Genomic DNA, 14,544 nt, shown 5'->3' with positions numbered 1-14,544 from the left:
GTTTCTTCCACTGCAGAAAGAAGCCCGAGTGTGTAACAATTCTGTTTCTCTAGTGCTTATTTGTGAGCATGTGAGCCTCTTGCTCACTACACTGGGTACAGGTAGATGTAACAGAAGAAGATTTTTTTAAAATTGTAGTTTTCTGGAACCCAGATGCAAAGATAAACCAGATAATCCCAGAGGAAGGCAGATCACCAACCCAGGCCTCCCTCATCTAAGGGCCCAAGTGTGGAAGTTCAGGTTAGGATGAGTACATTAGTGTCTGAGAGCCTCTAATGAAGCTGTGAGTGACAGAGGCACCAGCCTGAAACCAGAAGGCGTGCTACCTCAGAGAGTCAGCACCCTAGACAACCTCCCGAAAGAGCCAGGGATGAACTTACGTCATGCCCCATGAAGGTGCATGTTAGGGGCCTCCCAGAGACTAGGCCTCCCCCTCCCACATGCTATGCTGCAGGCCAAGACAGTGAACAGCAGCTTTCAAGCACTCTGTCAGCTATGCAGGCAGCTTCTCACCCTTCTAGAGGAGTCTGCATGGACTGAGAGCCTTGCTGAGTTGCCATATGTCTTTATATGTAATATAATGTGAGGCTCCAACTGCCACTAGACCCAAGAAGCAATGACCAAGTGCTCATATGGCCCAGTGGCCAATAGGCTATGGGAATTCTGAAGTACCTTCTACTAGAAGAGAATCACCAAAGCTAAGGATCTGGGAGCAAGAGAAGCAATGAAGTTCAAAGGTCCGACATGACGAGCTGAGGAAGAAGTAGACGCTTAGTCACCATTCCAACTTCACCTAGCTTAAGTTACCTGTGAGTTAAACCCCATACAAAAGAAATCAAACCCACTTCAAGCTGCTAGGCTTAAAGCATCAACTTCTGGAGACCAGGCCTTCCCCAAAAGCCATTGTCTCTGGTTCCGCCATAAGGAGAGCATTGCTGGTAGCATGAAGGGCAGGTTCAATTGCACAGGTTCTCAAAGCCTTTTACCTATGCTTACCCACTCGGTCAAAGAACCTTGCCTTTGCTGGAGCCAAATCCACTTCTTTTGCTCAAGAGAGAAGATAGCAATTTTTGTTTATTATTAAACCAGTGAGCCCAACCCATGAAGCACTCATGAATGTACTTTCCCACGGTAGAGTCAGAAACCAGCAAGCAACATCATTTCAATCTGACATTCTTCATACCAGACAAGGGGGTATCTCCACAGATCCGTGGGGTGCATCACACCCATAGTCTTAGTTGGGCTAACTTGCCTCTGGCGGTGCAGATACAGTCTTCATCCCCATGGCAACCTCAGAGCTATGAGGAGGGAGGTATCAGCCCAGCTTTTACCCAACACAGCAAACAGATACGCCCCGAGGGGAAAACACAATCTTTTATTTCCATCAAAAGCATCATGAAGGGAGGGAAAAAAAATGGTACAAATGTAGTATTCTGACAGAACTGTGATGGCTTTTTTGCAAGTATAAATACAATCCTCACAATGAGATATAACCTCTCTCTGTGGGCTGTGCTGTTGTTTACTATATGCTACATCTATTTTCCTTCCTTCTGCCACTCACCCAGTCCAGAACCTCAAATAATCCAAATGGATAGAAATGTACTGCAGACAGACCAAAGAGATGTTTTTCCCTTCCACTGCAAAGAGCTGATGCTCAACAAGGCTTGATTCATAAATCCTATCATGTGAATGGAAAGAGATTTTAGAAATGTATTCTTTCTTCTAAAATAAGCTAGTGTTTTGCATGTACCAGGGGAGCTGGTACAGTGAATTATGCGTGTTCACATGTTTGTCAATTGATCATCTGGTCGACCGCTTACAGGCTGCCAAGCACCCACTCTGTCTTCTGAAGGAAATCTTTTCAAAGGTAATATATTTTTAAGTAGCCCCACATCAAAGATTTTGTTGAACACCATAAAGTAAATGAGTTCTGAGTCTGTATTAACAGAACATGGTATATTGCACTACCGTTTACTTCCTGTGCCTACCTAAAGCTTAAATAAAGTCCCATCAATCCAGCCAGACATTTTTATGAAATGTAATTAAAGATGCATTGCACACGAGGAGGCACAAACAGTTAATTCACTCAGCTGCCCTAATTCAATTTTATGAAGAACTCGGACTCTGCTGGCCTGATTACACTTGTGGACTTCAGAAAGTTGCTTTGAGGATTATGTGTGGGCCCTGCATTGAATAATAGTAGCTCTCTCTCTACTGATCCAACAACCAGGGTTCCGAATGCTGACATCACAGACACCCTACAAGCTCGTTGCTTGAACCTGCATCTAACCTTAGCTGTAATGGCACTGGCAGGCCTTAGTTAACTAAGGAATAGCCACGTTGGGGGGGCGGAGGGCACTGACCAAGAATTAGAGTAGAATTAGAGAAGGGGGAGGGGTGGCAGAAGTGTGGCTCACTCTTGGAAATCAAGATGGCTCTTGGTGACTGGCATTAGGGGACAGGCATGCCTGTCTAAATCACCTTTTTGAGCTATCTTAGAGATCCTCTCTCTCTCTCTCTCTCTCTCTCTCTCTCTCTCTCTCTCTCTCTCTCTCTCTCTCTCTCTCTCTCTCTCTCTCTCTCTCTCTCTCTTTCATGTGTGTGTGTATGTCTCTGTGTGTGTGTGTCTTGAATATTCACCTCTGCCTGCCTTTATTTCACAATCTTGATAAAGAACTCAGTATCATTTCCCCTCTTCCCAGAGCTTCACACTGACCCATAAGAAAGTGAAGAGTGGCTCTCAGAAAGCTGGCCTTAGTAGCTCAAGTCAATCTCATCAGTGGAGGGGGAGGGGGAGGAAGATATGAATGTCAGGTCTGCATGTACCGACATATACACATATACACACATACACATACACATATACAAATGTCAAGACACCCTAGGCTATACAGCAAAACTTTGTCTAAAGAGAGAGGGAGGGAAAGAGGGAGAGGGGGAAGAAGGAAAGAAGGAGGGAGGGAAAAAAGGAAAATCAGTAGTCAAACTAAGAATTGACTGGGTTCTTTGAACATTTCCATGACTTTCAATGTGAAAATAAAAGATTAAAACATTTTGCTTACAGACCCAAGTCTATGTGTCAAATACACCAAACATGGGGGAAATTAAGTCCTGATGCTCATTTATCTCAGGCAGCGTCTTGGGGTGATCTGTCAGTCAGATAGATGGTCAGCAATTACTTTGGCCCCTAAACAGCAGCCCTGATACAGAGGCTGGAAGGAAGAAAAACCTGACAAGGATTATATTTTCTCTGTGTGTAATACTCTTCCTTTCCAAAATACAATTACCTACATTGTTTCATTAAACTTACATCCTACCAGATTATGAGCAAAGTATTTCTTCTTCACCTCTTCTAAACATTAACAAAAAATGATGTTGAGAACTGGCCAAAGATGTGTCACCAGCTAGTAGTAGGAATTCCAGAACAGTGTCCTTCCCAATGCACCTGCCACAGGCAGCTTCTAGTCCAGTGTTTTTCAACCTTCCTAATGCTGCAACCCTTTAGTTTTCCAGGCTGTGGTGACCCTCTCAGCCATAAAATTATTTTGTTACTACTTCATAACTGTAATTTTGCTACTGTTATGAATCATGATGCAAATAACTCTGTTTTCTGGTGGAACCCTGTATAAGGGTCGTTTGATACCCACAGGTTGAGAAGCACTATTCTAGATGGTTCCAGGGTGGGGTGATGCAGCTTTTGAAGGCAACAGCACAGCCTTCTTGGAGGTGGAATCCATTTACAAATAGAAAACTAATTTTCATATCCAAGCACAGCCCCATCATAATTTCATGCATTCCTACTAAACTGACCAGGGTAGATTTTTAAACAATAATCCTCACTGTGGACCCAACTAGTCCCCTCATCTCTCTCCAAACACAAACTTCTTCTATCATTAAGAGAATAGGAGTTTTTCCCAAAACCTCGATGTCCCTCACTGCCATGACCATGGAGTAGCTGCCAGGTGGCAATATGACAGTGCCCAGCAGCTGCTACTGCATGTCCCCTTCAGGGAATAGCACTATACCCCAAAACGGTAAATGATGGCAGATTCAATAGAAAAAGAAAATGCAGGCCTTTCATGAAAACTATCTAGCTAGCTACCCCCCTCCTTTGAATGGGACAGAATTGGCTGTGTTTATAAAACCTGGTGCCTTTTTAAAACTATTGTTTGGTTACGGCTTCTGATATCAGCTTTGGAGGTGCTGGATCTCTTTCTGCATGTAAATCTCCTCAAAGAGAACCCAAGGTGATGCTAATAACAGCTGTCAACCCGCAAGGAGGTAATTATAAAGCCATGATTAGAACAAACCAAACCCTTCAGATGTCACAGCCTTTTTCAACGGAACACCAGGTAGACAGGGAATCACACACCAGACCGCCCCCTGAATAAGCCTAGGAATAATGACCAAACACATCCCCCACATGGTCCTGACTCAGAAACACCCACGGAGGGAGGGAGCAGTGAGCACCCTGTAGCTAGCAGCAGCTCCTCCTCAGACTGGCCTCCTCTTAAGTCTCATCTGCCTGGCTGCTTGATCCTCTGCAGAGTCCCAGGCCCCTCCCCCAGAGCCAGCTCTACAGTGAGACTAACCAAGCAGCCATCCCACCCTTCTCTTACCTCCTCCTCCACAAGTTTTTCACCAATCATATTTTAGAGATTCTAGTTTAGAAAATTCTGACCACTTGGACGTGGGCTTGCCTGGAAACTTAACAATCAGAGTATTAAGAAGATGGCAGAGGTCCTGTGTGGGCTGGTTCTGGGTTGAGAGGATGGTCCAGTTGGTAACGTGTCTGCTGTGCAGTATGAAGACCTGCGTTCAGTCTCCAGATTCTACACAAAGAAGCTGGGCTCAGGAATTCATACCTGGAACCCCAGAACTGGAGAGGTAGAGACAACTTGGTCCCAAGGGCTCACTGGCAGCCAGCATCACCTTATTCTTAGTGAGCCCTGGGTCAGGGAGAGAGAGACCTTGCCTCAAATACCTAAAGGCTCTCTCTGATCTGAGGTTTTGACAGAAAAAAATCTCTGGGATCAGAGTAACTCCGGGAACCCATAGGATCTGAACAGTTCCTCTCAAAGGGCTGTGGCTGACCTGGGGAAAGAACTGTTTTAAAACTGTAGAGGACCCTGATAGGCCCAGCTCAGTAGAGAACAGACCTGGTCGCATATCAAGCTCCAGCCACTTTCTAGCTACATGTTAGGGCCTGATCTGATAAGTCTGTACTTGACCAGACTCCCTGAGAACTCTACACTGGCCAAGGTCACTCACTGCACCCCTAGGTTCCAGTTCCTCCAGGAAAGAAGAGAAATAATCTCTTCCTTCAAGGACATCAAGAAGAGTGACAGAGTCCAGCACATGGCAGGCATTTGATTATTAGCCTGCCCTGTTCTCCAGTCTCCCTCGGCTCACTCCACAAGGAGAGCAGACAGAGCGCTACTCTCCCCTGCATCTGCTTCCTTCCTTGTGATGGAACTGAATCATAATGAGAGGAAAAGTCAGTCAGCTGGAGAGTGCTCTGTGAGCCTTACACTTCTGCTTCCAGCTGTGAGCCTCCTGAGGAGCTAGAAGAGACCAAGCAGGGAGGAAGGCCTTGTCCAGGTCTTATTAGTTCCCCAATAGATCCAGTAGGAGTGAGAGAGGCAAGGGCCTGTCAAGGAAGGACAAAGGGGCAGAAATGACAGGACCCCAAAAGGTGAGCAGTAGAGAGGACAAAACAAACCATTTGTTCACCCTAAGCCCTCACAGGCTCCGAGACCCCAACACTGCAAGGAAAGTAGGAACCAGTATCAATAGTGCCTCCAAAACACTGACCCCTGCCCCCCAACACATAGCCACAGCCAAGGGCCCCCTGTGTCTTATGCTAAACAGTTTGTAAGAATTCCCTCATTAATCTTTATAGCAGCTCCGTTAAGGTGGATATTATTATCACATATACCCCACCACACTGCCACATCTACAGGCACACAGAGGTTGACAAAGGTCTCAAAGTCTCACATCAGCAAGTCGCAGTGCCTAGTCTTCAGCTCAGGCCTCTGGCACCTGTAGCATCTGTACCTGACCTCAGTCTGTCTCTCCAAGCCTAGGACACCCCAGAGATAAAAGGGAACTGACAGGCCCAGAGCCCCATAGAGCCAGAAACATTGTGTCGTTCCTGAGGTTGGACACAGATTAGAATCTCTTGAAGAAAAATTGTTGGAGAAGGAGGAGGAAGAGGAGGAAGAGGAGGAAGAGGAGTTAGAAGGAAGAAATGAAGGAATGGACAAAGGGAGAGAGAAAGGGAGCGAAGGAGGTCAGAAGGAAGAAAGGGAAGGAAAGAGAGAGGGAGGGAGGAAGGGAGGGAAGGAAGGAGGGAAATAACCTGAGCCCCCCACCCCAGACCAAATGAATCAAAAACCCAAGGAAAGGGGACAGCTGCTACATTCTTTGGCTGTACCAGATGAGTCTGAAGCATATGTAGATTATGAAGCTGTGTCTTTCTCCCACCTCCCTTTCTAGGCTCCATTTTCTCTCCTCCACCAAGGAGAACAGAAGGCTCAGTCTTCACATAGAAGGAAGGAAGTGAATACAGGTGTTGCATGTGGTTTTTGGCTGCACAGCTTTGTGCTCCCAGTGGATCCTACACCCACTGGAACTGAAGAGGAACTGACAGGGAACTGCTATCTCAGATCCAGTGGCCACTTACCTGAAGTCCCACAAGGTTGGGTGGCTTTTTCCCCTGCTGCTCCTGCATTCCGCTCTTCTTCCCCCTCCCCCACCTCCTGAGATCCCCATTCCTCCCTGCCTCCTACCCTTGAAACTCTTAAGTGTCCCACCCTATGCCCAGCCATTGGCTACTGGCATCTTTATTGATAGATCAAAAACCAACTGGGGACAAGGACCTTTGGCATCTGGACACACAGATTCAAAGTATTAGCATTAATCTCCAACATATAGAAAGAGAAAATAAGATAAAAAGCTGGGTTGGGGTTAATGCTTCCTAAAATCCAAAACATTCCACTTGATGTAAAAAGAAGTTGTAATGATCACTCTTTGCTGTCATCTTGACTGGATTTGAAATCACCTGAGAAACATGTTTCCAGAAAAGTTTAACCAACTGGAAAAGACCTACACTGAGTATGGACGGTACCCATCTTAGATATTTTTCTATTGTTGCAATAAGACACCATGACAAGGCAACTCAGAAAAGTTTATCTGAGGCTTATGGATTCTGATAGTTAGAGTCCATGACTATCATGGCAAAAGCATGGCAGCAGGCCAGCAGGCCAGCAGGCCACCAGGCTGATTGATAGGTAGGCATGACCAGTGACACATCTCTTCCAACAAGGCCATGCCTCCCAATCCTTCCCAAACAGTTCCATCAACTGGAGACCAAGTATTCAAATCTATGAGCTGATGGGGGCCCAGACCAGCGCAGTACCATCCCATGGGCTGGGGCTCCAAAGAGAATGAAAAAGGAGTAACCAAGCTGAATGGCAGCATTGTTCTGTCTGCTTCTTTGCCAGAAGATACAATGTAGCCAACTGTCTCACTCTCCTGTCCCCATGCCTCTCTCAAAGCGTGGTCCAAGTAAAACCTTCAGTTGTTTCTGTCTCAGAAATGGAAGGAGTCATGTGGGATCCTGGTAGTTGTTTGCCCACCCCCTAGGAGCATCTCCAGTGTCTTGTAGGGTTACTGTTGCTATTACAAAACACCATGAGGAAAGCAACTTGAGAAGCAAAGGATTTGTTTGACTTATGTTGATCACTGAACGACTTCAGGACAGGAACTCAAGCAGAGCAGGAACCTGGAAGCAGGAGCTGATGCAGAGGCCATGAGGGAGGCTTGCTCCTGTGGCTTGCTCAACCTACTTTCTTATAGAACCCAGGACCTCCAGCCCAGGGATGGCCCCACCTACGATGAGGTAGCCCCTCCTCCCTCATCAATCACTTCTTAAGAAAATGCCCTACAGATTTGCCTACAGCAGGTCTTCTGGAAGCATTTTCTTAGTTGAGGTTCCCTCCTCTCAGATGACTTTAGCTTGTCAAATTGATACCATAAGCCAGCAAATCCTAGAAGTGAAGTTTCTGGCTCACAGACAATCAATCAAAGAATGGGATGCGCCCAGCTCCAAGCTGCCATTTCTGGAGCCTATCAGGACAATGCTCACTGCTTATCAACTATGCTCATATGAGACTCTTGGAGGAGTTCTCCAAAGGCTGAAGCCTGCTTAGAGTGCTATCTCCTCTTTGGTTTGTAAGCAATAACCTGTAGCCCAGGCTTGCCTGAAGCTTCAATCCACCGCACTTGATTTGGGGTTCCCAAGGTCTACCAGAACCACACAGGCCTTTCTTAATGACACTGTGCCAGGGGTGTGGGCTGCGTAGGCCTTGACTTCCCAGAAATAGATTAGACCCTGAGATCATGAAGGAAAACAGAACAGAGCACAGTCTTCAAGAGTTTACAGTTATTTTCAACACATCCACCCAGTGAACCCTAGAGACAGGAAGCTTTGGGTTTGAGGTGAGTACAGAAGACAGGAAATAGTGGAAATAGCACGAAGCTTCATCCCCTTTTCTTTCAATTTTCTCTCTCTTTCTGTCTCTCTCTTTCTGTCTCTGTCTCTCTGTCTCCTGTCTCTCTGTCTCTCTGTTTCTCTCTCTCTCTCTCTCTCTCTCTCTCTCTCTCTCTCTCTCTCTGTGTGTGTGTGTGTGTGTGTGTGTGTGTGTGTGTGTGTGTGTGTGTGTAAGGATCCTCATCTTACTCAGTGAGGCACAACGCAGAGCTTGCCAGCGTGACTAGTCTGCTAGCTAGTTTGCTCTGAGGATCCCGCCTTTGCCTTCTGAGGCTGAAGTTATGCAGCGAACACACATGCACCAGCACTGACCTAGCTTCCGGGATCTGACTCAGCGTCACCTCTCATGCTTGCATAGCAAGCGCTCTAACCACTGAGCCGTCCTCCCAACTCTGTTAACTTTCATTTCTGCTTTCAAAAATCTCTGTCAGCCTCCACTTCCCTGGGTGCTTACAATTCCAAAGAATCTTGGAATAGTCTCATCTCTCCTTGAATCATGGCAAGAAGAAAATACAGATCTCTGCAGCTCCCCCTCAACACACACACACACACACACACACACACATACATACACACACACGGAAAAGAAAGCTTGCTCAGACAATAAGCAAACACAGTTAATTAAATTGTATAAATCTTTAGAAAGATTTACATATCAGCCTCTCTGAGTGTATCTGCACAACTTCCTTTGCAAGTATTTCTCCTGGCCCAGACTCAGATGGCTTCTGGGAAGAACTGCTGGGGTCACCATCAGGTGAACAGCTGCTCATACTGGCTCTGGAATGACCCAAAGTCACACTTAAGCCGGCTATTAAAAGCCAAGCCCTAACCCGACTTCCAGTCACCCACTCGGCATGGGAGGGGCTCGACAACATCCTCCTGGCACAGGGCTTTCCTGGCTTGGGGCCAGGCTCCCCTGGAGAGGCTCAAAACAGCACAGAACTCACATCCAACCCAGAGGCTGGCTGGATGACGAATGGTGCAGGGTAATTCCTCTGATGGGGCAGACCCTGCCAGAAAACCTGCTGAGCCTCAGGACGTCACCATCTGTACCTGTCCCCATATGGTGCTATGTCTGAGTCCTTGGCCAACGGTGAAATGTCACCCCTTTAGCCTTCACCATGTCAGAGCTGCCTGACTGTGTGTTCAAGGCAGTGACCTGAGCTCTTAAACCCCAGTCATATCAATACCAACTGGTCAAGTCAAACCAAGGCTACCACAAGGATGTCCAGACTCTCCTCCCATAGTCAGGACCCCTCTTCCTGGCCTTTCCTTAGAGACTAATACTTTTCTCTGCTTTCTCACAACCTGGCCCACACTGAGCCCAGTATCCTCATGAGTCAGACCATCCACAGCAGCCTATGCCACTTCATACAGCCTTGTGACCCCTGAGTTTTGCACAGCATACAGACTCACCACATGTCCCCCATCCACACAGTCTTAAACATCATCCAGTCCTTGTCAGAGCAAGCCACATGGGCAACCTCTGGCTAAGGCATTTAGTGGTACACTTGTCAGGTCCTTCCTGTTTTGTGACAAGCTGGGCAGACCCTCCTGGAAAGTCCCACAGGATAAACAGATACTTAGCTCAAGATGTCACAGGGCTGAGGCATGATAGTCTAGAAGACAAGTGATACAATGCCTTCTAATCAAGTCAGTGACAAATAGACCACAGCAGAGTGAGCATCAAGGGGCTCTGAGATGCAGGAGAGCTTCTGGCTTCTCACAGATGTGGAGGCAGGGGCTGTATTCCTGCCACATGTGGACCTAGGCTGCCCTTTTCTGGCTATTTGTCACTATCTTATCTAAAACTAGGTTCAAGATTGCCATGTTTCATAAACCTATCTACCTATCTAGAAAGTTCCCTGTGGTTAAAAAAAAAAAGTAAGATAAGAAAACCTTAGAAAAATAAGCAATTCTTTTATTTCTACTTCAAAATATACTATATACATTGGGGACCCTAATGGGAAAAATAGGCCATGAGGTGACTCCACCATAAAAATAAAGTAAAAAATAATAACTACCCATTTCAGACCCATCTTTAATCCAGCTGCTGGGGACAGGTGGTTCCAGTCATCAGGATGTCAGGGGCCATTCCTCCACCGGTGACCTTGTCATTTCCCCCCAGAGATTCAGGAGCTAAAAGTCCCTGGAGTGTCTTGAGGACTTGCTGGGGCTGATTAGCAGCGAAGCCCTGCAGGCGGGACCCCATTTGCTCCTGCAGGCTCCTGGCCAGCCTGCACACCGCAGTGCGGACGTTCCCACCACGCCCAGGTAGCACGCCGTTGCCAGTCATTTTGTTCAGGAAGTACCAGAGGACTGGAAGGATGTGCCGCTCCACAGCCTGAGGCTTCCGGGGGTACACTGAGGCAACGAGCACTGTCACAAAGAAAGGAGGGAGGGTCATTTGAGCTACACACTCTTTCTTCCCATCTCTGGCATCACCAGCTCTGAATCCAAAGGACAGGCACCCAGCAGGGCTTACTTTCTACCTAAGCACTGGGCTCAAGCCCCATGGTATTCAGAGGCCCATTAAAATGTTTCAGTTTATTCTAACATCAGAAGAGAAATATCAGTTTGTATTTATAACCAGCATAAAGTATAATTTTATTTCTTATGAAAGAAAGGACCGCAAAGCCAACACAAATGAGGTAGGCCCATGACGACCATAGCATGTTCCCTCAGACCCAGTGAGGGGGATGCGGTGGGTCACAATCCCACCTCCACCATCTGCCACTGTGTGAACCTGAGAAAGGCACACCACCTCTCTGATCCTTTTTACATTCATAAAGTAAGGACCACAGGCCTAAGCCACGCTTTCAAAATCCCATGATAAATGAATCATGATAAATGATTAGGATCCCATGATAAATGAATGTCAGGTATCTTAAGCAAGCAGGTAACAAACAGGAGCCAATATTCCATTGCATAAATCCACATTACCACCTGTGAGAGGCAGACCAACACCGAGAGATGCTACACTAGCTATGTGTGACCAGGTCAGAGTGAAGTTATTCTAGACACATACTTGTAACCCTCACTTTGACTATTCAACTATGGAGACAATGGCCCCCAAGAAACTGGAATTTCCCCAGGAATCTTGTGCTGATTGAAGGAAAAGTTGGAGGACTGCTGCCAGCCACAGGAATGGCACTTGTCTCCCTGGTCCCTGCCAGACTGCCCTGCAGTAAGACTGGAGACAATGATCCACATGGTACACACGGTCTGGGGCAACGTGGCTGTGTATACCTCTATTCCAACCTAAACCTCAGGTCAGGACCCCAAGGATGGACTGGGGAAGGCCACTGGGCCTCTTTGTTACTCCTCCCAATGTAGCCACATTAAATAAATCTCCTGTCTCTATTTTTCCTTATAACTTGTTCTGTAGTTGGCTTCTTGGGGATCGGTAGCAGAGACTAGCTTGTCAGGGTACCAGGGTCCTGACTCTGATTTGAGCAACTCCAGGAATAGGGAGAGAAGTTGAGACTTTCCAAAGAAGCAGTCTGGCATATAAAACCACAAGCAAGGAACGAGATCCACAGGGCCTCCCCAGCATCTGGATGTCTACCCTCACAATCAAACAGCAGTCTGTGAGGAGGAATGTATGCAAGCCATCGGGCTCCAAATAGACTCGCCATCCCAGTGAAGAACCCCTGGACCTGGTTATCTCAGAACCCTGTAAACCCAAGAGTACTCTATCATCAGAGTAGGTATCAGGGCTGCAGCCAGCATCAAAGCCTCCCAGGCCTTCATGGCGAGGTTACCCTGACCTGAGGCTGGTCTGGGGCTGCCCACTCTGCCTGGCATCCTGCTCAAATGCTAGTAAAGGTAATCAATGCAAGAATAGTGCTTCATTGATTTATAAGGCCAAGACACCGGAAGGTTCTAGAAGACTATGTGGGCCTACTTTAGTTCAAGACTTGGAACTTCAAGACTCCATGCTAAAAGAATGGACGTGAGCCCATTGTTCAGAGGAGGGAAACAAGACTCAAGCCAAGGACTTTTCTTTCATAAAGGCCTCACTGGAGACAGAGGCCACTTTGCCCTGACTCCAAAGCCTTTACCCACACTGTGCTCCAAACTAAAGGAGCTCCATGTCTCAAATCCTAGTCTGGAGCTTTTAAAAATCCCCAAGTTGTCCTTCCTTCATCAGCTTAACATCTCCCAAAACCTAGCATGTTCCTCTGATTTCTAGAACAGAGGGGAACCAGATGACCTGCATGACCCCTCAGGGAAACTGATAAGCTCCATAGCATTTTCCTGGGATGTAAACATCAGCATGACAACCTCAAGGTTTCTGCATCCCCATCTGGGGTCTCCTGGACCACCACTGGTCACAGTTCTCTCACATATCAAGGTGATCACTGGGAAGGCAGGTTTGCAGCCTATAAGCATCCACTGGGAAGGCTTGTTCTACAAGGAGCTTTGAAGATGTTAAATAGAAAATTCTGGGTCTAAGAAAACAGTTTAGTCAGTAAAGCATGAGAGCCCGAGTTCAGTTCCCCAAAACTCACATTTAAAAACAAACCAACACTTTTAAGAAAACGAGCTAGGCATAAGTGCATACTGATGGACCTATATAATCCCAGCAGTGGGGAAGTAAAGACAAGAGAATCTCTGGGCTGTCTGGTCAGCCAAGCTAGCCAAATTGACAAGCTCCAGGTTCAATGAGAGACACTGTCTCAAAAAGTAAGAAGATCGAGACTGGAAAGCTAGTTCAGTAGTTTATAGCACCGGTTGCTCTTACAGAGGACCCAGGTTCAGTTCCTAGCACACACACATGGGAACTTATAACCACATGTAACTCCAGTTCCAGAAAATCCAATGCCTCTACTGATCTCCCAGGGCTCCTGCTTACATATGGTGTGCAAACACACACTCAGAAATACATACAGAGAATAAGTAAATATGTATTTTTATTAAAAGGTATAGAGTAACTGAGGAAGACACCCTAGGTCAACCTCTGGCCTATGTATGTATACATATGCACGCATACGCGCACTCGCATGTGCATAGACACACACACAAAAACTCTAATGCCACTACGATATGGGCGAACCTTGAAGATGTTGTGCTGAGACAAGCCAGTCTCCCCAAGATAAGTTGTGTAGGAGCCCACCTCCATGAAGTGCCCACAGTAATCCGTCTCACAGAGACTGGAGGCAGAACGGTGGCTGCAGGGGCTGAGGGGGGCAGGAAGTTACTGTTTGATACGGTGAGAGTTTCTGTTTCACAAGATGCAGTGACAGTTGGACAATGTCACAGATACACTGAGACCAAAAAAACTCTAAATGGAGATAGTGGTAAAAACCCATGTTACCTGCATCTTAAAACAATTATAAAGGGGGGAAACAAAACAAAACAGAAAAACCAAATGAAAGAAAGACGAAAATGAGAACTACTTCAAGAACTGTCCCCAACCCCAACCTTAACTCCTAACCCTAACGCTCCCAGTTCAGGAACAAGACACCGGCCTCCACCAATGGGTTTACCTGTCCTTCCCCTAGCAGATCCCCTTCTGTCCCACCATGCTTGCCTACACACCCTTGTGGACCTTGGCTTTCTGAGAAATTAGGTGCTCCCTCTTTGATGAGGTGCCCCCTCTTTGATGAGTGTTGGGAGCCGACCCCTAGCCGAAAGTGGCTATCATCTTTGCAGCCATCTCAGGCCATGTACCCTGACAAGAGACTTGTTTTCAACAGCCCGCAACAGCTGAGCACACTCTGATAAACATTGTTGTTTAGTGCCCCCAGCTGCAAGGCATACGTGGTATCCATGGCTACATGGCAAGTGGCAAAGTGCCTTCAGCTGTGTTCCCCTGCTTGTCCACGAGGGCAAGGCGCGTGGTAAAGCATATAAATACCCAGGATTTCCTTTTAGTAAAGAGAGGCTTGAACAGACTCTCTGTCTTGTCTCCGTTCTTCGCGTCTCTTGCCCTTCCATCTCCTCTCTCTCTCTCTCTCTCTCTCTCTCTCTCTCTCTCTCTCTCT

General features: G+C 46.9%; 1 protein-coding gene across 1 annotated transcript in view; it reads right to left on the bottom strand.

Annotated features, from left to right (window-relative positions):
• Window positions 1–10,595: 10,595 nt before the first annotated feature.
• Togaram2 (TOG array regulator of axonemal microtubules 2) overlaps window positions 10,596–14,544 on the bottom strand; it is a 47,188-nt gene continuing 43,239 nt past the window's right edge. The window contains 1 exon segment of the mRNA XM_028779012.1: window positions 10,596–10,933. Within this exon segment, the coding sequence (XP_028634845.1) occupies window positions 10,596–10,933 (338 nt within the window).

Source organism: Grammomys surdaster, unplaced genomic scaffold (assembly GCF_004785775.1).
Source record: "Grammomys surdaster isolate TR1022 unplaced genomic scaffold, NIH_TR_1.0 343, whole genome shotgun sequence".
In the NCBI taxonomy this organism is placed as follows: domain Eukaryota; kingdom Metazoa; phylum Chordata; class Mammalia; order Rodentia; family Muridae; genus Grammomys; species Grammomys surdaster.
Note: the sequence above shows the minus strand (reverse complement) of the source record. Positions and strands in the feature narration are given on the sequence as shown.